General features: G+C 45.5%; 1 protein-coding gene across 2 annotated transcripts in view; it reads left to right on the top strand.

Annotated features, from left to right (window-relative positions):
• The first annotated feature begins 9,223 nt into the window (after positions 1–9,223).
• ADARB2 (adenosine deaminase RNA specific B2 (inactive)) overlaps positions 9,224–24,043 on the top strand; it is a 412,902-nt gene continuing 398,082 nt past the window's right edge. For both annotated transcript variants that reach the window (XM_073879972.1, XM_073879973.1), the window contains exon 1: positions 9,224–9,766. In XM_073879972.1, the coding sequence (XP_073736073.1) occupies positions 9,667–9,766 (100 nt within the window). In that variant the 5' untranslated portion in view covers positions 9,224–9,666. The remainder of the gene's footprint in view (positions 9,767–24,043) is intronic.

A 24,043-nucleotide genomic window follows, 5' to 3' on the forward strand; every position in this document is an offset into this window, starting at 1 on the left:
AATACAGTAATTTTCAGAGAAATAAGTGGTGATTTCAGTCATAAAATTGTGAGTTCCTTGTAAAAGTCCAATGATGGCAGTGCCTAATAATATTCTGCTATGATTTAAAATAAAAAAATAAACACAGTTTTAGGGGCACTTGGGTGGCTCGGTTGGTTAAGCCTCCAACTCTTGATTTCAGCTCAGGTCATGATCTCAGGGTTGTGGGATCAAGCCCCGAGTTGGGCTCATGCTCAGTATGGAGTCTGCTTGGGATTCTCTCTCTCCCTCTGCCCCTGTCTCTCTCTCTCTCTGTCTAAAAATAAAAATAAAAAAAAAATTAAAAAACTCACATAGTTTTAGGAAAATAGAAATACATTCACAGTGATAGAAGTCATGAAAACCCACATATCAAAATTATTCAAGTTTGATATCAAACTTAGTGAAATGCCATTGCACAGGCCAGTCGTAAATATAAGATTAAGTTTTTCAAATTGCATCTCAAAACTTCCCTTTTTAAAAGAAATACCATATTAGCATATTTCCCTTCATTTCTTGACTAGGGAGACAATGAAAACATTTTAATAATAGCCCAACGTGATTGTGCATTCCGGGCCCTCTTCCAGGAGAGCCCCGGAATTCATTATTGCTTTAACGACAGGCCTCTTGACTCCAGACAAGGAGGTCTGGGTATTTTCCGCGGTGTCTTGTCCACCGGGAGGTGGTCGCTGATAGGATAGATCAGCAGGCCTAGCTGCAGGGACACGTCCCACAAACGCGGCTGAACACCTGCCCTGCACGCCTCCGCGCTCTGCCGCCACCAGCAATTACCAGGGACGGGAGCACAGACGCCACCCGCGGGAGCCTGGCCGGGGCGCCGCCGCTCGTTCTGCACCGCACCCATTCAGTTGGGCCCTGCCCTGCGACTTCCCCTGCTTTGTTATCTGGCAGCATCTACGCAGTCACACCTGCATTGTGTCCCCAGCGCCATCATTAGCGTTTGTCACATCTATTGATTGCCCTCAAAATGCAGTTTACATGGATCGCTTTCCATGGTCCCAAGAAAGCCCCGTCTCCCCCAGACGCGGTGGCGACTGGCCGGCCAGGACCAGAGGCTGTCCCTGAGTGTCCAGTGGAAACCGGTGTGGCCGCACGTAGGCTTGTGGTCAGCATCAGGGCACGCCGAGTGTCACAAATGCCACTCCTCTTAGGACAACAAAATATCCCCAAAGTTATGAACTTCCTGTTCGCCGGGATAACCCTACCCCAAACCACCCATGGCCCTGTGCTTTGAGGAGCAACGGGAAACACGCAAAGGTCACAGAAGTACTCCTCGTGAGTGGCCCAGAGGGCACACACCTGTCCTAAGCAGGTGCGTCGCGGGGCGTCTCGGGGTCACCCCCCCAGGAGAGCGATACCCATGTCCCCTCTGCAGATGAGGGAACAGAGGCCCATGGGCTTCACGCCCTGCGCCCTGTTTCCCACAGATCCCCCACGAAGCAAGCGAGATCTGAAGACAGCTCTCCCGGCCCAGGAAACCTGCCCTCTCGCCCCTGCTCGGTCTCCGCGGGAACGGACCTCGGGTCCGCGGGTCGCGCGGCCTTCGCTCATGCCTGCTGGGCTGTAAGGGCACCCTCTCACGCATCCGTCTCTCTCGGAATGCTCCGCAATCATCTCCTTTCTGCATCCTTCCCTTTTCAGAGACTGCAGGGGCCTCCGCCGTGACGTCTCCGAAGTATCTTCTCAGGACACTGTGCGGTAGGAAGGAGGCTCCCACCAGGGAGGCGCGAACCAAGGAGTTAGCGAAGCACAGCGCTCCCCGCCCCCCCGGGGCCTGGCTCTGCCTGGCTTCACACTTAGCATCTGCAGCATGCAGGGAACGGAAGACCCGGCCATCGGAGAGCGCCGCACACAGTCCCAAGGTCGCAGCGCCGACGTGAGAACTCAGCCTCCAGTACCGCCGCCGGCGTGCTGCCGTGACGTCACCGCCGTCGGGGTTGCTGCCGTGACGTCACCGCCGTCGGGGTGCTGCCGTGACGTCGCTGCTGTCGGGGATACAGCTGTGACGTCACCGCCATTGGGGTTGCCACCATGATGTCACGGGACTTGTGCCATTACTTAACAAATGTCACTTAGCTCGGGCCAGGCCCTGGTCCAAGTGGGCAACAGGTGGCAGAGACGTGCTTCTCCTTCCTGCAGTGAAGCCGAAGGCCAGGCAGCGACGGGGCTGAGATGCCGAGGGCCTCCGGCTCTGCTGGTAGTGCTCTGACGCAACTCTCAGCACCTTCCCTGGTCCCGAACTGCCCCGGCCCCAGCATTGTCTGCACGCCTGTGAGTGTCGTGTGAGACCAGGTTTTCCTGTATCTGCACAGAGCTCTCCATTGTTCGATAACTTCCACAAATCCTGCCTTGTGATCTTGGCTGGGATGTGTTGAAGAACAGATGCTCCCCCCAGCACAGCCGGGAGCCCAGGGGCCCCTCCGGAGACAATCCCCAAGGCGGGATGTGGGAGTCACTGCCAGATGATAAATGCACAAATATGAAGGAGAAGGCATGGGGGCAGACCCCTGGCAGAACCTGCTGAGCCCTGGAGGGCAGCTTCGTGCTGGGACAATGTCAGAGGCACAGGACTGCAGGGCTGAGCGCCGACGCGGACGGCCCAGGCTGTCAGTGAGCGGGGAAGGAGGAGGAGGTTCGCTCAGCTCGCTTGCTTCCACTCTGGAGCAAGAGGGCGAGCGGGTCAAGTGCCTGTTAGCCCCCGCGCGCAGGGGGGCTGAGTCCGTGCTCCCTGCCCCGCGGGTGGGACTCGGCACCCTGCCCTCCGTCTGCTTCCACGTCTCTCTCGGGGTGGTGGGGCGGGGGGTGCTGTTTCCACACAAGGGAGTGGGGGGAGACTGTTCCCCTGACCGTCCTGGGAGGGAGCGAGGTCCCTGTGCACCAACCCAGGGTCTTGGTAAAGACCAGAATAATCGTGCGTCTTGGGGAATTCAGACGCTCGACCTGCCAGGGTGCATCTGGCGCCGACAGAAGACAGCCCAGCTGCCTTCGGAGGCGGCAACTCTGTCGCAAGCTGTTGGCACAAACCTCTTCTAACCAAATTATGTTTCTTGCTAATATGTCTGCTTACCTTTCCCGAGGACCACGTCTATTCATTGACAGGACCCTATTAAGTGCTTTCTGCTCACCGGGAGGCCCCCATTGCCGTCGAGCCTGTCTGCTGTGACCGCCCATGTGACTCCTCTGAGGGACAAGGCGGGAGGAGGTCCCGTGCGGAGGGTCTTCTCCGAGAGGTCAGGGCAGAGGCCGGCGGTTTCCGTTCCAGTTTCAAACGCACTAAGGAACCCACATCCATATTCCTTCTAGTATTTTCCTAGCTCTATCTTCTTTGCCTTGTCCAAAGGTTGGGAATTACATTGCAAGCTTTTAAAAATTACCTGTATAAAGGGGTCAAAGATCCTGGTTCAGAGCAGGTGAACAGTGGGATGAGCAGCTACCCCTCCGTTCCCCTCTGGTCCCTTGCTTCTGACTGTTGCCGGCAGAGGAAGGGGAAAAGCCCGGTCACTGACCAGCTAGGGTTTCATAGCGTACATACCGGCACAGCCCGCGTCTCAGATCATGGGAGATTCCAAGAAACCGCAAGAGGAAGTGAAGTGTTGGGACTTTAAACATCCAGGTAGAGAATTAACATAAATCCATTCCATCAGCCCACCCCTTTCACACAACAGAAATGTATTCCTGATGAGCTTTCATCCTGCCTTTCAATTTATTACACTGATTAACACCCCAAACCATTAATTCCATCTGTGTCTCCTTTTCTTCCTTTCTTCACGCTGTCACACGGCAGTCTGGGGATGCAACATTGTTCCTTTTGAGAATCCCTGTTCCAGGAGACTTGAAATATATATATATATATATATAGTTTGAACTGTATTGGTTTAAGACATAAGGGAAACTCTAGGATGGGGTGTGAATTAGTAAGGCTTTTAAATAATGGTAATTCTCTATGATTCAATAAAATATTAAGGTTTCACACTTCAGAAACTAGCAACCAAGGCATTTAAGTTCAAGTAACTGAATCTATCCGTGGTGTTGAAGAGGAGTATTTGAGGTCATGGTTTCTCATACCCTACACAAATATTTAGTAGTAAAATGCCATACTTCACTGTACCAGCTGTTGAGAGATCATCAGACACAGCCTGTGGATGCTGTCCGGCCACGGCCAGGCCCATCCAGAGGACACTGCATGTGCAGGAAAAGGGGTCAGCGTTACAATTAGCTGCAGGAGAGATCGATGACTCGGTCACCTGTGCTGCATGATTGATGGGGCCCCAGTACCTGCAGGGTCCACACAGGGAGAGGCTGTCTTCTCGTGGGCCCTGTGTATCTCAAAGACCATCTTGATTTGTATCCGTTTTGCTGGTTGTGAGGGAGCCATTGATTAAAACCAAGGCACTGTGTGCTGAGAGGCAAGAGCAAACCTCGTTGGTGACGTTGGCATCTCAGGGTCCGTTCATAAGGAGCTTGGCCTCCTTGTTCTCATCAGCAGCTTGGTGCTACTACTTCTGCTCATTTTTATAGAAGCGGCTCAGGAGAGGTAAGTGACTTCCAAAACTGGACATAGTACAACATAAAGTAGAATCCAAATCGGGTCTGGTGGTGACAAATTCTGAACAGTTTTTTCTCTTTCCCTGAATTTTCCAAGTAGTGTTCCTTTAAACATTAATACGGAACTCAAGTAAGTTTTAGCCTGAAGATGTGCTTTGGCAAAGGTACGTTGGAATTAAAATCTGTGATATTGGCCCATGAAGAAAACTTTGTATGCCAAAATTATCTGACCTGAGAATGCATATACGTGTGTGTGCGCGCACGCGCCAACAAGTTACATCACATGGAGGTCTGAAAAAGAGACTTCACAAACCTGCCCTACACTATGTTCATTCTTATCAACCTGATAAGAATGCGCCCAGTGTTCTCTCAAACCATAGGCATGCTTAGGAGAAAGAAAAAGAACAAAGAAAAAATAATTCTCATAATAGCCTTGTACAAAGAACATCTTCACATTCAGCACTGTGTCCCGCACCTGTGGGCCTCCCTGAGGTCCCTCCGTGCCCCGGGATGGAATGTGAATACGAATGCCCATGTCACAGCCACTGTTGTCTTGATATATTATTTTCCAATACTTTCAGGTCTCATGTCCAAGTTCTTTGATGTGAGCTATTTAAATTTAAGAACAATGGGCGAAGATGAAAGAGTAAAACAGCGCTCTTGTGCTATTTCCCTGTTTGTGAAAGGTAATAATTTTATGCCATCTCTGAGACTGTTGTGAGTCAGCAGACATACACATGTCCAGGGGACCCTTTGTTCTGCTACTTTCCACCTAGCGGGCATTGTCTCATAGGGGAGGGGATATTAGCCAAAATTTGGACTCTAAATAAGTCATGTTAGTTTCTGTGGGTGTTCTTAGTTGTTTTGGAGAACCTACTTTTAACTGATTAGAAATACAGACTTTGTGATGAATTAAGAAGTGAACTCATTGTATGTTGGCCAAGAAGTCCTGAGGAAAACACGCAGGGATGGCAATAAAGGGACTTGCATTTTGGCTGGAAGATGCAGTTACTTGAACCATGCATCCCGGTGCAGGCCTCAGGTTCCTCTTCAGCAGAAAGAAAAGGTCCGGTCAGCTATGTGAGCCTGCGAGTTCTGATACAGGTTCTTTCTGGAATACGCTGGAACATGCCAACCGAGTCTTGGCTCTCCCTCTCTCTAATAATGCAACTTTGGTCTAGACACGCCAACAGTCAGAGCCTTCTTAAACCCACAGGGAAGGTAAGGACAATGAGGTCTTTCCTGCCACATTGTAGGCTTGTTCTGAGAAAGAAAGATAAATATGGAGTGCTCAAGAGTGACAGACACATGCACAGGACTCTGCAGGTGTATCCAGGAATAATGGAAGCCACATTGAGCCTCGGTGACCAGCTCCTCACTCATACACACATGCACGCTCACATCTAGGTATTCAAAGATACCTGTAGATATCCAGAGACCCATAGAGATATCCAGGTGCGGGACTCTAGGTACAGGTAGGAGTTATTTCTATGTGTTATGTAACCCACATATTTATAAATCACACACACACACGTAAACACTGAAGCTCAGAGTCACTATTTGACAGAGTGTCAGTATCTCGGAGGGGGCTTGTAGAAGCTCACAAAACACACCAGTCTCAGACTCTAGAATAAAAACTGGCAGAGCAAAGTGGTAAACCTCACGGGCTGGCCCACTGGGATGGCCCAGGCGTGGGCCCTCGATCCGACCCCCGCCACCCGCGGCAAGTTTCCTAGGTTCTCTGAGCCTCCGTGTCTTCTTGTGTCAAAGGAACTGAGTTTCAGTCCTGCTCCCACGGAGTCTTTGTGAACATCAAACGAGTCACAGTATAAGCTGTCAACTTCGTCCTTACCTTGAGCAAACGGCAACCATGGTCATGAATCCTGAGGGAGCTCTTCTGTGCCCGGCTCAGTGTCCTCCACAGACATGGCATCCTTCGTGGTCCGTACGGGTATGGAGAGGTGGGCGGGGAGGAAGTAACCCAAAGTAGCTGGGCGGTTAGTGTTCCAGCAAGCACAGGGAGGGAAGGCCCGGGGAGAGCCCACCCAGCCGCTATGGGGGCCGCCTTCCTCGGCACGGAGGCAGTTTCTGGGCCAGCTGGTTCCCTCGGGCCAGGCTCTGAGCAGCCCTTACTTCCGTCCTCATGCAGTGCCCCAGCCATCGGTCAGTGCAGGACCGCAGGTGGCTCTGGGCAGCCTTGCCTGTCCCGGGAGCCTCCTGCCCAGTTCTTTGTTCCACGGGAAGGGTAGGGACTGGCTCAGAGCAGAGGCATCTCCCGATAGGTGACATCAGCTCCTGTTCCTGTTTCAGCATCTTCTCATCACTTGAGGCTGCCAAGCCGCGCCAAAGGGTTCTAGGAAACAGACAAAAGGCGGAGAGGCTCATCAGAAGAATGGCAGATTGTGGACATGGTTCACTTTACACCATCCTTGAGTTAAAATATTTGTAGTCATGAACCTGTTTAAAAGTTTTCCTCCTACAAGGGAACAGACTTTTCTGAGGCTCTACCGCCAGTCCTGCCTCATCCATGATGCATTATCATATGCAAAATAAATACAGAAAATAGTACATTTCTAGGCTAATGCCATGTTTGCAGAAACTACACCAAAACAAACAAACAACAAACAGACTGGAAGAACTTCAAGAAAGGCAAAGATTGGCCAACATTTTTATCTTAACCAACCTTCAAATTGGAATCCACACTAAGTGTTAAAATCCAGGTTTTGATTTCACCGCCCCTCCCCCACCCCCCACTGAAATCGGAAGCAACATGTAAGCAGAAGGAGCTGTATTCTCTGCTTTTTGTACCCATGCTCCAAAACAGCAGGAGTCCCTGCCTGGTGTGATGCTGGGGGTGTGAGCAAGGCCAGCGCTGGATGCAAACAGCCTTGGAGGTGACTATGCACTTGTTTGCAGTGCTCGCCTAAAACACCCTCCCTTGGTTTCTGAGCTCAGGGACCAGTTTTAAGTGGCGCAACTTCGTGCCCATGCAGGGGAGTTGCAGGGAGCTGGGGAGTCTGAGAGTCCCCCAGCCGTGTCTCCGCGTGTGGTTTATGCTCTCAAATATCTCTTGTGCCACAGAGAGTAGGTGGGTAAGTCATGCACCCATGCAACATCCGAGACAAATCATCAGCAGTTTTACTTAGCTGTGCTGTTGGGGGAGTGCAAGTGCGGAATGAGGCACAAAGAAGGGGCCTGGTTCCACTGCATTTATCAGTCTGAAATGAACCGAAGAGCTAAAGCTCCTTCTCTCTGAGGTCCATCTGTGATCTACACTCATTCTCTCCAAAGTATTTACTGGATTAATTTACTGAACAATCACAGAGTAATTAACATGTACCAGTCACTGTTTATACCGAGTCTCAGGTGTGGATGAAGCTATGAAGCTGATGTCATTGTGATGCCCATTTCACAGATAAGGTAACTGAGGCACCGTTTACTTGCCCAAAGTCAGAGCAGGGGAGCTAGGATTTGAAATCACATGTCCTCTTCTCTCTCACCAATGATAAATGAGTTCTGATCCATCAGCTTACCACATAAGACATCTGAACATCCTAATTATTTCCCATGTTCCCTAAAGGGTTATTTTTTCTTATAAAAGAAAATTATCTAGACATTTCTAGGCCCACAAAGAGCTTGGAAACAGTATGTATAAAGTAGTAAATAACAGAAATACTTGTGTGCCATTTCCATATCAACATATGACAAATACGCTTGCTAATGACTTTGCGGGTGGATTTTTTTTCCCCAAACCATTACTATTATAATTAATAGCTTATGGGACTTGAATGCAAAAGGCAATAATGATACCTTGATTATTTTTCTTCTTATACCTTACGTTATATTTTTAGTGTTCCTTAAGTATAGTCTTGAAAACAATAGGATAGCCCTGAAAAAAAATGTTGAAAACTATTTCAATTTGCAATCCACCTCCTGGTAAATATGACTTTCTTTCATCCGAATGTTATATTTGGCAATAAAACCATCAGATGGAAGCCCTCCCTATGTTTCATTTCATTGTTACCTAAATAAAGCAACCCATTAAAATCCCTCTCCTTAAAAATCAGACTCAGATCCCAACATTTCAGTCTTTATGCAATAGCTCTCTTTGGCAACGGGAACAGCCAAGGGATAGGAAGGGGAAAAAAAAAAAAAAAAAAACAAAACAAACAAGCAAACAGACAAACATGCAGTCTCTGAAAAATGAATACCCCTAAGAGGCTGTCTTCCAGGGAATTGCAAATCTTAGTCCCCTTCTGAGGAGGTGAGGTCTCCGTATTTCTTAGAGAGATATTTCCCCCTTCGCACAACGAGCATTCTAATGAATTAACTAGTTAAACACTGTTTGGAGGGAGACGTAGTCACTGCATCTTTCTGAGTGTGCGGAGTAGAAGTGCTGTCCGGTGGTCCGAGGCAGGAAGCCTGCCTCCCCAGTACAGCTCTCCTGCGAGCGGCCCCCTCAGGCTGCTCCCAGATGAGCTGGTTCTGCATGCTGTCCCCTCCCTCCCGAGCCGTCTCCTTCCCTTGCCACCGGGTCCTGGGCAGCTCCATCCGTCCAAACGGGAGCTGAGTTTGCAAGCTGACAGGGGATGCGAAGGGCTGGTGGTGCTGATGTCAGAGCCAGAAGACAGTTGTGATTGGACCTAATTAGACTTTGCAGCAGCAAATAGACAAGCTCCCTGCCTGATTGGCTTCAAAGTGTCTGCTGCCAAACAACTAGCAGAGGTGCCAAAGTAGGAGCCCTGCGCCTGGAGCCCAGATCAAGAGAGGCCGCCCAGAAGAGGAGGAGAGCTGGGGCGGGAGCGCCCAGCCCGCCCGGCACACCTTTGCTTCCCCGCGCGCGTCCTGCCCTGCCGTGGAGCGGCTGGGCGCGGGGCTGCTCCCGGGGCTCTCAGCCCAGCTGGAGACGGAGACCCGGAGCAATTCGAGAGAAGGAGGCGGGAGCGTGCGAGGGCTCGGTCCTAAAAAGTGAGCCCGCTCCCTGGCTTGCAGAAGCCTTCAGCAGCGGCCGCGGCAAGAGCAGGAAAGGTGAGCCTGTTGGAGACAGGATTCCTCTCCGGTTCTGCTCGCTGAGTCTCAGCCATGGCATCGGTGCTGGGGGCCAGCAGAGGGTCCGGAGGGCTGAGCAGTCAACTCAAATGCAAGTCTAAGAGGAGGAGGAGACGGCGGTCCAAGAGGAAAGGTAAGGACCTGGCTTTCTGCGCTGCCTCCGCTAACTGCACGCTCGTCCGCGCTCCTGGTGTCTGCGGGGGCCGCCTGCTTCGGCAGCTCTACTTTCGGGGGCCGGCGGGGCGTCGGTACATAGCAGAGCGCGCCGCAGTTCAGATCCCTTTGTAAAGGGCCGGGGCTTCTGCGAGCTCAGAGGGGACGGGAAACCGGGAACAGGGAACAGAGCGGCGGGCTCTGCGAAGCCTGGGCTGGGAGCGGCGTGAGGAGGAAGGCAGGCAGGGGCCGCGGCCGGGAGCCCCCGGCAGCCTCACTGGAGGACAGTTCCCTCCCCGGAGCGCTCCGCAGCCCGGGGCTCTGCCTCTGACTCCCTCAGAGGGGCATTAGCACACGCTGCCAGAGGAAACACTCAGTTAAGCCCGCAGCCCCAGAAACAGGGACAAGACCTCCTGAAACCAGCTCTTAGACATCCAAATTGTCTCGGAGGAAGGAGTGGGCAGAGCCTGGGCAGTCACGTTTCCAAATTGGCTGACAGTTTCTACTTAGTCTGGTTGGTACCCGTTGTTGTATAAACACTGAGACCTGCAGAAAGCACGAGCTGGTCCTGGGGGAGGGGGGCCGGGGGTCGCAGAAATTAAAACCTGGAAAGAGAAATAGGCATCACAGCTGGTTAGTGGCAAAAACAAAACAAAACAAAACAAAACAACAACAACAAAAAAAAACCCTGCAAACCAGAAAGGGAGAAAAAGCAGCCTGATGACAGGTTGCTCCGGCGCCCGTCTGTGGTGTTCTGGGGACCGCCGCCGGGAACTTAGTGCATTCCACCACCAGCCCAGGGCTTCCACACGGGGGCCAAGGGAAAATGCCGCCGCCGCCGCCGCCGCCTGCACGCAGTCCCTGGAGCCGGGAAAGATTCTCCCAGGGCCTCCTGTTCTTTCTTTCCCAGAGAGGAACTTGGTATCAGCAGCTCCTTGTGATGAGTCTGCAGGAGAAAGTTCAGCTCTGATTATTATTTGAAACGTGCTGATTTAAAAAAGAAAAAAAGAGTGAATACAGAGCCCTACAAAACAGTGGGGCAGACACGACTAAAATTTATCAGATTTTCCAGTTTTCTGCTGCAGGATGCATTGTTAGATACGGTGGAGGTTGCTCACCCTCCCCGGAAAATATTCATCTTTGCAGTGGCCTAACTTAAGTTTCTGCCACAGCCCTCCCTGGCTGCCCTCAAATATTCCTGAGCCCTTCACGGCTTCTTCAATAACAGGACTTAGCCAGGCAGCTTGGAGACATCCGTGCCAATATCAAACAGTCCCTGCTGAGGGCTTTGTGTCAGGACACCGGGAGCAGAAGTGGCTGACACCTTCCTGGGAGGTGTCAGAGCCCTGGGCTTTGGAACGGGGAGATTCTGTGATCCTGTTTAACTCTCAGAGCGGCCAGAGCGGTGCGGCTGCTCACTTTGTTCCCTGAAAATTTCATCTTGACACGGATCTGTTGGTGCCTTCCAAAACAATGCCAACAGAAAGTGACAACAATATGGGGGCGGGAATCACAGAATTTAATAATGACTATAACTTTTAAAAGAGGAAGAAAGGAAACATTATCTTGTAAATTCTAAGTGTTCATGTTTCCCAGTATCTCCATTCAGTCTATTTTAAATATTAAAATGGAAGACTATGGACTAACATTTCACAATAAAACAGCATTCTACAGAAATAAAATACAAGCTGACGGACGTTGGTGCCTTTCTCCAAATTCATTTTTCTTACCTTTAAATGTCAGCCATGCTGGCTTAGGAAGCACCCAATTTGGGAAAGAAAAACAAGAAATCTGAAGGAAGGCTTCATTTGCTATAAACTTAACTACAACAATTCAAAGTGAAATTTCTATGTGAAATATCTCTATGCCTTGGTTATTTTGAATAAACCAAGTCTCTTCATTTTCATACCCAAAAACTGAGGTGGGAAAGCCTTATGAGAATGCATGTGCTAATTCCTATGCCTCGTAGATTTACGTGTGGGGTGAAATCTCCTGTGGCATCTGCCGGGAGCTACCTCGGTAGGAGAATCAACTCAAACTGCCAAATATTCACTTCTCAGGGAAAAGTTAATAATATAAATGTAAGTGAGCAAATTAAAAAGAAAACATAGCAATTACGGGACACGTTAAACCGTTATTTGCACTGGCTTGGAATAGGTCAGTGTATGTGTAATTCCTAGTTATTACAGATCCTTGTTTTTCCAAGAAAAATGGTGAATTTAAATTATGCTCTAACGGTCACGAATCTCAGCAGCAGGGTTGAATAGAATGGCCTCGGCTTTTAAGCTCGTCCAGTTAGGAAAACTCTGTATTTGTCACAGTTTAAAATCCACGTGTGCATTGATGGTTGTGAAGGAATTTGGGTAAGGCTCTATCAAGTACTAACTGGAGGCACTGATTGTGAGCACAAAGCAAAGGGCTCTTCTTATATGGGAATAAATAAATTAGAATAAATGTTAGCCTTATTTGCCAGTGGTACGTATTTGTCCCCCTATTCTAAGGAACAAGGGTGATTTTTGAAGATGCATCTTAACTTTTAGCTCCCGGGGCCGTGAAAAGCTGTATTTTCTGTGTGTAAACTCCAAAAGTGGCTTTGACATGATTTTTCTTTTTACTTCACTTATTATTGTCAAAATAATCCATGGGTTTTGAAATTAAAACTGTAGCTACAGCTCAAGTGTGGGATTGGTACAATGTTTGCATTAGTCTTAAGTAAGGTCCAAGGCCTCAGAAATAAAATATTTTCCTGTACTTGGTATTTTTAGTCACAGTACCACACAGGGAGTGGTATACATCTGTAAGAACCCGCAAAAAAACTTAGTCCCGGGTACGAACTAGCCAGGACCTGCATTTGTCTCCCAGGTAAACTTTAAAGAAGATGCTCAGAGCAAACCTACCCATCCACCAATCTCTCTCCGTTCTCTTATCAGGACCCAATATGATGTATTTTTGCATTTTCTCGGTGTGTTGCTTTTTAGTTGGGACTTTCTCTTAGAAATTATTTATGAACGATTTACATTTTCTGCACACGTGAAAAAAATGTCAAAATTTCAGTTTCGAGTAGGAGAAAAATAGGCAACTAAAAAAAAAAAAAAACCAGTGTAAAGGAGAAGGAAGCCGTGTAATTTTTACACATGTGGGTGGCTAAGGGTTGCTCACGCTGTATAACCTGTAAGAGACGTGTTGTCAGAAAACACTGGGAGCTCTTGTAGTTTGTGCAGTTTATTTATCTACTAAATACCTTTGTAGCTCCCTGCTCGTGGGGGTTCGGGGAGGCAGCATTTGATTCTGTAGCTCTGGGTGGAACGATGCGAGGCGATCGCGCACAGCCGAGTCTGCCTTAGGTGCTTGGAGCAATGTCTCCCATACTAGACAAGAACTTGGGTGCATGAATATTATCAAAGATCTGTCACTTAGTCCAAAATGATAAAGGTAAAGGTTTAAGGTTATTTAAAATTAGTATCAGCTCAGCCAGGGGGAATAAGAGGCAGGTACTCATGGAAAGAGCTAGATAATGATAACTCACTTCCAATTTTATCAGATCATCTCCCATCCATTGGGTAACGAGTCCGAGGGATTGCATAGGTGCATTTTAATCATTAAAATAAGACCTACATTCTGTTGTGTATTTGTGTTGCTCTTTCTTTCGTAAGTGTGGTTGTCCTGCAAAAAACTATGCATCAGCCTGAAATGCATTTTGCAAATAAAATATCTTTAGTATTCGACCGTGAGCACATACAATGTGTTAAAGTGACTCAAGTTCATAGGAATTTTTTAAAAACTGTTCTTTGGATGCAAACCTATTTGGGGATGGGTCAGGAACCAATACAAATTTAGCTGGTTGCCAGAGGTAAACAAGAGGACAGCGTTCTGAGACGTCCAGGGGCGTCTGTCACCAGACAGAGAAAAGGAAGGAACTTTGGAAAACTATTTGAAATGCTCTATAAACAATCATTTGTTTTCAGTCGACGAATTGGATTCGGGCGTCAGCACATGACCTTTCTTTCTCTCTCTTTCTTTCTTTTTTTTTTTTGAGGCATTTGGCAGCAAAATCAGTAAATGCTTGAAATCTAGATATTGTTGCAGGGTGAGGGGTTACACGGAGTTTCAGAAAATTGGAGGTGAGTTTTGGAAACAGCAATGCAAGGTGTTGCTCTGTGCAGGTAAGCTGACGAATCACAGGAGGGCAGGAGCACGGGCTGCTGGCTGACTGTAGTGAAATGCAGATAAAAAGTTGGCAAAAGGAACAGAATAAGTACAGCAGATGGACGACAGACGCAGGCTTGCTGTGAAACGGGATTCCATGAAAAATTAATGAAATAGAAAGATTGTGTTAAGGATGAGGTGGGCAGGCGGTGGGGCTCCTTCGCCCCTGTCACCGCCTGGGTGCCACAGGACCGTGCCTCCTCCCGGCTGGTGGGGATCCAGCCCCGCACCAACCACGCGTCCCTGTGTGCTCCCGCCTGCCTCGCTGTCTGACAGCTCAAGAGGAAGGACTAGATGTCGTGATAAAACTAAATTGATTAAACCGCGCGCCATCATCTAATTGAGTCGGGCTCTCCCCCCACCCTCTCTCTTTAAAATTTGTGTTAGTACCTCTGGTTTCTAGTGACCCGTGTCACAGCCGTAATTTGAGATTGCTTCAAGGGCATTAGATATGATGAGTGAACTTGAATTTAGAATAAAAATAGGAGACTCGTGTATCCATATCTAAATAGTGGAGATCCGGCGATGGCCGAAGCACCGTCCCAGAAGAGCATTATGTAAGGAAATGCAGAATAAGGAAATCGCATTTTTCTTAGTGGAGGCATGCAAAGATATAGCTCACACTCTGAGAGCCCTCAGTGTTCAATTTAAAAAACCACACGTGTGTTTGTTGTGCCTGTATGTGTCCTTCTGCATGCACAGCAGACAGCTGAAACATCTGAGCGTTTTGTAGGTCTGCCTGCTTCCTTTTCTAAAATGCTGGAGAATGAATGCTAGAGTTCTCATAACATGGACAATTCTAAACAACTCATAAGACCAAAAATAATTATACCACTCTGCTCTTCCATCATGTAAATATATTATTTCTAAATAGACGCTGCATTGGCTAACTGGGCTCTTAATTACTAGCAAATAAGATTTCTACAAGGATAAATTTTCCGCATGGTAAAAACAAGATTTTAGAAGCACTTCTTATATCCATTTCTAAACTAAAAAAAAAAAAAAAGTGAATGCCAAGCGAAATATGAAAAGCACGGATGTCCTTCACAAAATATTCCAAGTATTAACACGAGCCACGTGCGTTACAAGGAAAAACAGCCCAGCAATGCCCCGTCTGAATTCACATATTAAGTATGTCTAAGTAGAGTGAACTTGAATTAACCCCATTTCTTCAATTAAATGTTTTGCCTCCCACTGAAATATAGAAGTATATGCCATTAACTGTTTCATTAGGCAAAGAGAATTGTTTATTCTTAACTATTAATATGCTATAATTCACTTATAGATGTACCACTATCAAATAAAGGGGCCTTACTTTCAAAAAGAGGGGGAGCATTTATCCAATTCTTGATCCACGTGTAAATCCGATGCATTCCGTGAGCTTCAGGAAACAGAAAGGAGGGCACATTTAGAAATTTGTGGCAGACTCCTGTCCCTGCATGCATGCTTACCTTGGTTCCAACACATCCCCCTGCCGTATTTAAACTTTTATTGATCTGTTTATTTTATTTAAAAGGAATGGGGGTACAGAGGCTATTGTATCTGAATTTTGACTGGCTCTGTCTCAGTAACATCCAGACAAACACAGCTCTTAGAAGCCCCTGTCCTCACCTGCACGCTGATGAGTGGACCCAGTTCCCAGGAACCACATCAAAGAATCACAACCTAGAAATGGACAGATTTGCTTTTTAAGAGATCTGTAATTTTCCCAAAATTAAACCTGATCACTTGCAAAGACAGAAGGTGGTGGGGTTCTTTTATCTTGTTTTGTTTTGTTTTGTTTTGTTTTCTGAAGAGTGATAAATATTTCAAAAAAAAAAAAAAACAGTTAATCTGAGTGTCTGGGTCTTCTCCATACCCTGTGGGCATTTACTCATCTTTTATTCTAGTTACAAGTATTGCATATGAAGGGCAGCAAAAGTAAGTTCATTTTATTATTTTATTGATGAGGAATGAATACAATTAGTATCTGGTTTCTGGCTAGTGGCTAGTAAGTGTCCCCTTGGCGTGATACGCATTTGTGTGTTTGTGTAATATACACACACGTTTACTAGTATCTGTCTTAAATTATAAAAATGATCAATAGTTAAGGTTACATTTTAAATCTCAAAAAATAGCAAACAGGTAACCTAAATTTTGTATTTGTGTTAAAGAAGGGACTTTATCCTTGATTAAGAAATAGTGTCCAGTAAATGGAGCATTTATACAAACAAAGAAAAGTAGCATTCATGTTTAAGATGGAAGAGACATATAATATAAATGCTCAGAGAGCGCTTAGGTTTTAAGATCATTTCTTTTGACTCTCTAAGAGATGAAATGATAAAAAGCTTTTCTTCTGCTCTGTGCACTTGAAATGGCTCGGCCAAGCATCTAGTGCAAAAACTGTCCGAGTGGCCGCATGTGCAGCTGATGATCCCACTCCAACGTGAAGATCCCCAGGAGCTGGCCTCCAGCCGAAGGCACCGCTCTGTCTCCACCCCTAGGAGGATCAGAATCTCTCAGGGATTAAGGAGAGAAGTCCAGCGGTGTAGACAAAAGGTGGACCAGGACAGTTATTATTTCTAGTGTAAGCACCTGCTCACTTGAGCTAGAGTCTGGTTGCATCCATCCCACTGAGCATGTTTGTAACAGCGCCTATGGAGAACTTATTTATGAAAGAGATCAAGGTTTCTTTCTGTTGCTGTTGCTTCACCATTTGGACAAAAAAAATGAAACTGATATTGCTCAGAATTTATTAGTAAACACTCTTTCCTGGAGTCCGCACTATACAGAAGTGAAGCTTACACCTGAGGGATCGCCCCACACTTCCAGATGATTTGCACGTAATAGGAAGTGTTCTCTTAAACCTTGACCAGGATGTGCTTAAGAGAATTTTATAGGTTTAATTAATCTTCGCTGCTCCATTTATTTCAGATAAAACCCCTGATTCTTGTTTCCCACAGCTGAGAGACGAAAGACCCGCCTCATCATTTTGCAGTGTCTTACACGGTTTCTCAAATACGTCTTCTTCATGGGGCATTAAGATAGGGTGGAGGGGACTCGGCTCTCTGAAGAGGACCTGTCACTAGTTGACAATGCAAACCCGAGCGGAGTCCCTTCTCTGCTGAGAAACAATAAAAAGTGGGGGAGCTGCTGTTTCTGAGAAGCAGGACCTGGGAATCATAACAAACCAGCTCAGAGCATCTGCCTCGGACACCAGTAATTGATTAAAAAACAGATTTTGTCAGTCCATCTGAAGTACCCAGGTTCCCTCTCATTAAAATTAATGCAGTATTTCCTAAAAGTTTAATTGCTTTTGGAAAATTGCAATTTAATAAATATGACAGAAACGTCAGCAAAATAGATTCTGACCTCCTCTGCACCCCAAGTCTGGCTGGGTTCACTCAACCCTGGCAGTAACAGATGCTCCACTTGCATTAGGCTCCGGGCTGTGAAAGCATCGGGTCCTTAAAGGAAACACGAGCTCTCTTTCCACCAGACCGCGTGGGGCCTGAGCACTGAGGCAGCAAATGTGCCCAAGCTCGGACGGTCAAACAAAAGAAGACTTTTATAAATTTGGGTGTTCAGTGAAAGAGTATTTAAAGGTACCATCTTTTACTCTTCCTTGAGTGAATAAAAACACAGAGGGCCAAATTTAACCATTGACATAAAGATATATTTATGCACACCTCAGCTCTCCCTACTAATGCCTTAGATGAAAGTTTTTAAAGGACAAACCCAGATTCCAGCAACATCACAACAGGAGGTGACTTTTTAATTCCAAATGCATGGTTCAAGGATATATATGTATATGTGTGTATATATATATATATATATATATATATATATATACATATTATGTGAAGGACTCGATGCTGCTCATTTTCTTTCTAAAGAAAAAAATTTGAAATAGAAATCCTTGCTATACCCCCAGGGTAAATCCTAGGATAAACAGTAGCTGGTAAGAAACCCTAAGACAGCAGTGTGGGGCTCCCCTCACTTTGCGAGCCCTTGAAAGACACAGCCCTGGGCAGGTAGCCTTGCCATGTAGTAAATGGGTGCCCAGACCTTACATCCGTCCTCTGTCAGCATCTGCAGAGGGCCATCTATTCAGTTCTGATTGAAATTCAGGAAAATATTCGCTTATTAAGCATTTAGGATGATACTTACTTTAGATCTAACAAATTTGAAAGTTCATATAATTTCATGTAATCACCTGAGTTTTTTCAGCCAATTTGTAGGGAAGTTAAATTATAATTTGGGCTTTATATGTAGATAATGAATAGAATTCAAGTCATTAAAAAATGCACTCGGGTGTTTTTGGTAGATTCCTCATATATGCACGCCGTATATACACAGAGATGGCAGAGTCTAGACTTAAAATACCACTGACCCTTGAACGATGTGGGTTTGAACTCCGCAGGTCCAGATTTTTACCCATACTGTAAGTGTCTTTTCTCTTCCTTATGACTTTCTTAATGACATTTTCTTTTCTTTAGCTTACTTTATAGCACAAATACAGTATTCAACACATACAACATACAAACTATGTGTTTTATGTCATCAATAAGGCTTCCTGTCAAGTAGGCCTTTAGTCGTTAGATTTTGGGGGAGTCAGAAGTTTATGAGGATTTTAAACTATGTGTTTTATGTGATCAATAAGGCTTCCTGTCAACAGTAGTTAGATTTTGGGGAAGTCAGAAGTTCTATAAGGATTTTCAACTGCGCGGGGGTTGGCGCCTCTACCCCTGATGTTTCTCAAGGGTCCACTATACACACAAGCATTTGTTGAAAATATTAAAAGATTATCTAACTCTGAAACAGCAAAAGTCTAATACACACACATTTTTAGATGGACATTTATAAAATCGTGTACAGAAAACAAAAATCTTAAGTAAACGGAGAGCACAGACTCCTTGAGAGAGTGAAAAAAATGGCCTTGGTGTATGACCATGCTTTATGGTCCTGAGGTTAACATTCATTAATAGTAAAGTTCCAAAACATCGTTCTTTTAAATTATCCTCTTGTGCATATTTCACACCAAGTGAAATAAATATTTTTGTCTTTGTCACGGATAAAAATGATCTAACCTTTCCCATCACAAAACAAGAGAGAAACAAAAACCACATGGTCGGAAGAGATTTTACTGAAGAGAGAATGACAGAGACAGGGAGACAGAGAGAATGACTTCTGTCTCTTCCTTCCTGTGCCCTATTCAGAGTTCACCTTCCTACATTTTATTTTCTGTACCTTCTAAAACAGAAAGGCACTTGACTTAAAAGTATGGGCCATCCTTGTCTTGCTTGCAGTTTTGCCTTAAACATTTATGTGTTTTCAGACAAGGGCTGTATCTGAAGGAAGAACCATGTCTTCGCTAAGATTAAGGAGCTAGGAGCTGAAAATACACAAGAAACATGAATTGGCATGGTCCTCGTCTCTGGGTTTATGTTGTATATGGGGTTTTACACACACAAATGTAAAATCAAAGCAGAGAATAAAAATAGACTATCATGACCCTAACACACTATTAGGTTCTATGGGAATTTTTTTAATGCAAAATATTATTGCATTTTTTACCCAATTGAATTGCTATTAAATTTCTTTTATGACATCAAGCGAAACTCCAGTGTAAAAACTAACTCATTAAAATATAAACCCCTCTAGGTTTGAACATTTTTATTTCTCCCACAATGTCAAAATGTAATAGCTACTCAATTAAAACCCACTGAGAACATTGATTTTGTTTTTGAAATAAGAACTGCTTAAAGAAATCATCAGGACCCTATAGTAGAAAGGAACACTTTCTAAGGGGATTGTGTACCAATCGTTTGAGCTGTAGCAGTTTGCATAAGGGAACGAACAATGGGTGAGAGTGTATGGGGACAGTACTCAGAAGCCGTCTCTGGGATGATGATGTAGGATTACTGCTGGTGAGAGAGGCAGGCATCGTTCTGTGCATGTAGTGACTTCTGGGACGGGGGCCCTGATGAGGGTTGTGCTCCCATAAACCAGTACAGTGAGTATGTCACTATACACCATCAGTACATGGTTGCCATAGAATCAATTATTAGATTTAGATTGCAAATTCATAAAGGTTGCTATCTGATTTATTTTTAAGTTGTTGCTATGTAAATCTGAATGTATTCATGCAGCAAACATTTATGGGACACCTTTATATGTCAGCCACCATGGTAAATGGCAGGCATTAAGCAGTAACAAAAGCTCTGAAAATGTCCTAAGAGTCAGAAAGCACATCTCACTTGTCTCTGGCTTGTCTGTAGTCCACACTGAAGAAATAGCTCACAAAACCCCCTTCCAGAAAGCTCAAGAGGCACATCTCTGCCGTTTGTCAAGCCAGCAGCCCTCATGATTGGCACGCTCGTGGATATGCATGTGGATGAGGTGACATGAAACCCTCAGGGCCACACAAATTCCAAAGATGCTTCCCAGGGAACAGGTCTTCAGAGCTCCATGTCCCCTGCCCTTGAGTCTTCCACAGCCTCTCTTCTGTGCATCCATCTTGAGCCCCGGGGAACACCTGCCTCAAGGGTGCATGTCTGTCCCTGAATCTCCCATACCTGACTCCTCCTGGCACTGACCAAGAACTCAGCCACCATCTTGCTTCCTGGCTAACAAATTTCAACTCGTCCTCATTGCTAGGAACAAGCATTGCATGTGTCTGTGTAATGCAAAAGTCCAGCACCAAACCAAAGAAAGGAAGCCAACATGGCATCTAGCAGCTTGGCATTCTTTGCCTGGAGGTCATACAAAGTAGGACATAGAGCTCATCCAAATAGTCCTTGAAGGCGTTCCCACTGCCATGTGGGCACAGATTACATCACTGAATCTGCCCTCGCTTCCATGTAGATATCTTTTTCTTCTTGGTCTTTCTTGTCTCTTACCTCTTAGGGAACTTTGGCCTTATCTCTGTCTCTCCATCTCTGTTTCCATCTCGTACTTGTTCATTAAGCAGGGGACGTGTGTAGAATCCACACCCAAGCTCCAGCACTGGTCTGCTTAAGTCGGCAGCAGTGATGCTGGCTGCAGTCATATTTATCTATAATGAGACTTCGGAACGTTTCCAAACTCAAACATCAGGAAACAATAAAAGTAGGAGTTGATAAAATTGAAACCAGCAGAAATTGGACATTAGCATCCACACCTCTTCACCAGTAAACCATCTGATTCTTAACCCAGATGGTGAAGGAAATCCCTTGACTCATTTGGACTTTTCTTCTGTGGGTGTTTAGGCTGAACTGATCTGTTTCCCAAAATGGCCCTGACTCATTTCTCTCCGTTCTAAAATGTTATTGTTAAGATCGGGGTTCTTATCACTAATATCAAAATCACCTCCATCTGAAAATAATCAGGTTTCACATATGAATGCAGAGACATCATCTACCCTTATATGTATGTGATTGTGTGTATATATATATATATATATATATATTACTTCAATGTCATATTTAGGTGACCTATACATGAACTTTTTAAAAATTTTATTATGTTATGTTAGCCACCATACAGCACATCGGTAGTTTTTGATGTAGTGTTCCATGATTCATTGTTTGCGTATAACACCCAGTGCTCCATGCAGTACATGCCCTCCTTAATACCCATCACCAGGCTAACCCATCCCCCCACCCCCCTCCCCTCTAGAACCCTCAGTTTGTTACTAGGAGTCCATAGTCTCTCATGGTTCATCTCCCCCTCCGATTCCCCCCTTCATTTTTCCCTTCCTTCTCCTAATGTCCTCCCTGCTATTCCTTATGTTCCACAAATAAGTGAAACCATATGATAATTCACTTTCTCTGTTTGACTTATTTCACTTAGCAGAGTCTCCTCCAGTCCCATCCATGTTGATGTAAAAGTTGGGTATTCATCCTTTCTGATGGCTGAGTGATATTCCATTGTAAATATGGACCACATCTTCTTTTCTATAGATGAACTTTTAAGATAAAATTTAGAATAGGAGGGGCTTTTTGTATTCATTGGTCGAAATAACTATACACAAAAGTCTAGGTCATAGTGTACTCGTGTGCGAGAGCTGCTGTAACAAAACACCACAGATAGAGCAGCTTCAACAACAGACGCTTACTGCCTCGAGTGCTGGAGGCTGGGAGTCTGAGGTCCAGGCATGGGCAGGGCTGGTGTCTCCTAAGGCCTCTCTCCTGGACGTGTAGACACTGTCCCTTCCCTGTGTCCTCACATGGTTGTCCTTCCATGCATTGTCTGTGTCCTGATCTCCTCTTATAAGGACCTCAGTCGGATTGGATCGGGGTCCACCTAGTGACTTCCTCTTACCTTAGTCACCTCTTTAAAGACCCTGTCTCCAAATACAGTCACATTCTGAGGTCCTGGAGGTTAGGACTTGCACATGTGAACTTGGGGGGAAACAATCCAGCCCATAACAAAAAGAAAAGCACAGTGCTGTTCACCTTCAGAGACATTTCCTGAAAACTAAAGCGTTCTGTAGATTATCAGTGCTTTCTTTCCAGAAACATCATGTCTACATCAATGCCGGCCAAAGAATTCCGAGGTTCCATTTCTTGGCCATCATATCTCCAGGATATGAATCATGACATCTCCAGTGGATGATCTACACTTGTACAATTGGACTAACATCAGATTTTATTAAATACTGTCCAGAACATTTTTCTCTATTATTTGTCATGAGTGTTGTCACCCAATGTGATGGGACAAACTTTAGTGAATTTTACCTTATCTTGCCTTGTTTCCTCCTTTCCTGCCCCTCTGAAGGTCCTCATTTCTAGTTAACAATCATGTGAACTAGCATAATTCTAAGAAGGGTGAATGGGGGAGGATCATATTCACCCCTGACTGACCACTCTTCTTCCAACTGGAGTAGGATCAGTCGTATATGTTTCTTACCAGGAGATAAAAAGGATCCTAGGATATCATTAGCTTAACATCATCTTCAGTTTATGAATGAGGGGAGTGGGACCCAAAGAGATGAGCAGTTACTTCAAGAAGCTAAGGCCTGAAAGAGCCAGCCTTGGAGTCCAGGAATGTGTGTCCTCAGTGAGAAGAACCATCGCCGTTGGGTGGAATTGAACACGCAGGCCCCTAGAGGGAGGGGACTTCCACAGCAAGGGTGGGCAGAGCACCGGAGCCCATGTTCGCTGGGCTCTGTGGAGCTCACTGTCCCCTGGGATCGTCCTGTGGAAACTTCTCAGAAGCAGTGTGCTGGCGCCCATAACAGCCGTGACATGGAGCCATGGTAGAAAGGGCTCCAAAGAGGGTCTCGTACTTGCCATTTTCACCGTGAAACCAGTTCATAATGTCTTAATGAATGTGTGGATGTGGATGTGTTTGTATATATGTAAATATACATCTATGCAAATATGTGTGTCTATATATCTTTCCCTGTGTGTTCATTTGCCTAAGTGGTGTCAGTAACACAATTTTCTGATTTGAAGATTAAAAAAACCATAGAGATTGTTGAACAAACTCAGATGTCAGCATCTTCAGTTTTCAGATGTCTATATAGCATGTATATTGAAATTCAAAATAAATATATTCCAGAATAAGTATAGCACGTAGATTAAATTCCAAAGTAAATTGTTGCATAGGGCAAAAATATTTAAGGGATATAATGAATTAAGATTAGAGATGAGGACATTTTAAATTCTCTCTCTCAAATGACAAATAGAAAAAAAAAAAGAAGAAGCCAGCATGCTCTTCATACACAACGCCATACACGGAAAGATAAGTCTAGATGAGTACCTTGTTTGTTGTGAATTTCAAATTAGTTAATATTTTGCAATGAAAATAAAACACACTGTTCATTCAGTGAAATGCTGGAACTAAATCTGAACATTATAAAATGAATTTATCAGATTTAAATACATTTTTTTGGTTATTCTGCATCTGGATTTAAAATGAAAGCATTCTGCATTACTTTGTGTGTGTGTTTCTGCGTGTTTGTGTACAGAATGTGTTTTATCCACTCTCATGCGTAAAGGATAAATTCACCGTTCCAATCTCCTGGATTAAGCTGGCTCAGATTCTGTGCTGGAGAAACAAAGTCAAAATCAAATTGAAGCCACAG

Source organism: Callorhinus ursinus, unplaced genomic scaffold (assembly GCF_003265705.2).
Source record: "Callorhinus ursinus isolate GAN/ISIS: 27379988/994484 unplaced genomic scaffold, GSC_fseal_2.0 scaffold36, whole genome shotgun sequence".
NCBI lineage: Eukaryota > Metazoa > Chordata > Mammalia > Carnivora > Otariidae > Callorhinus > Callorhinus ursinus.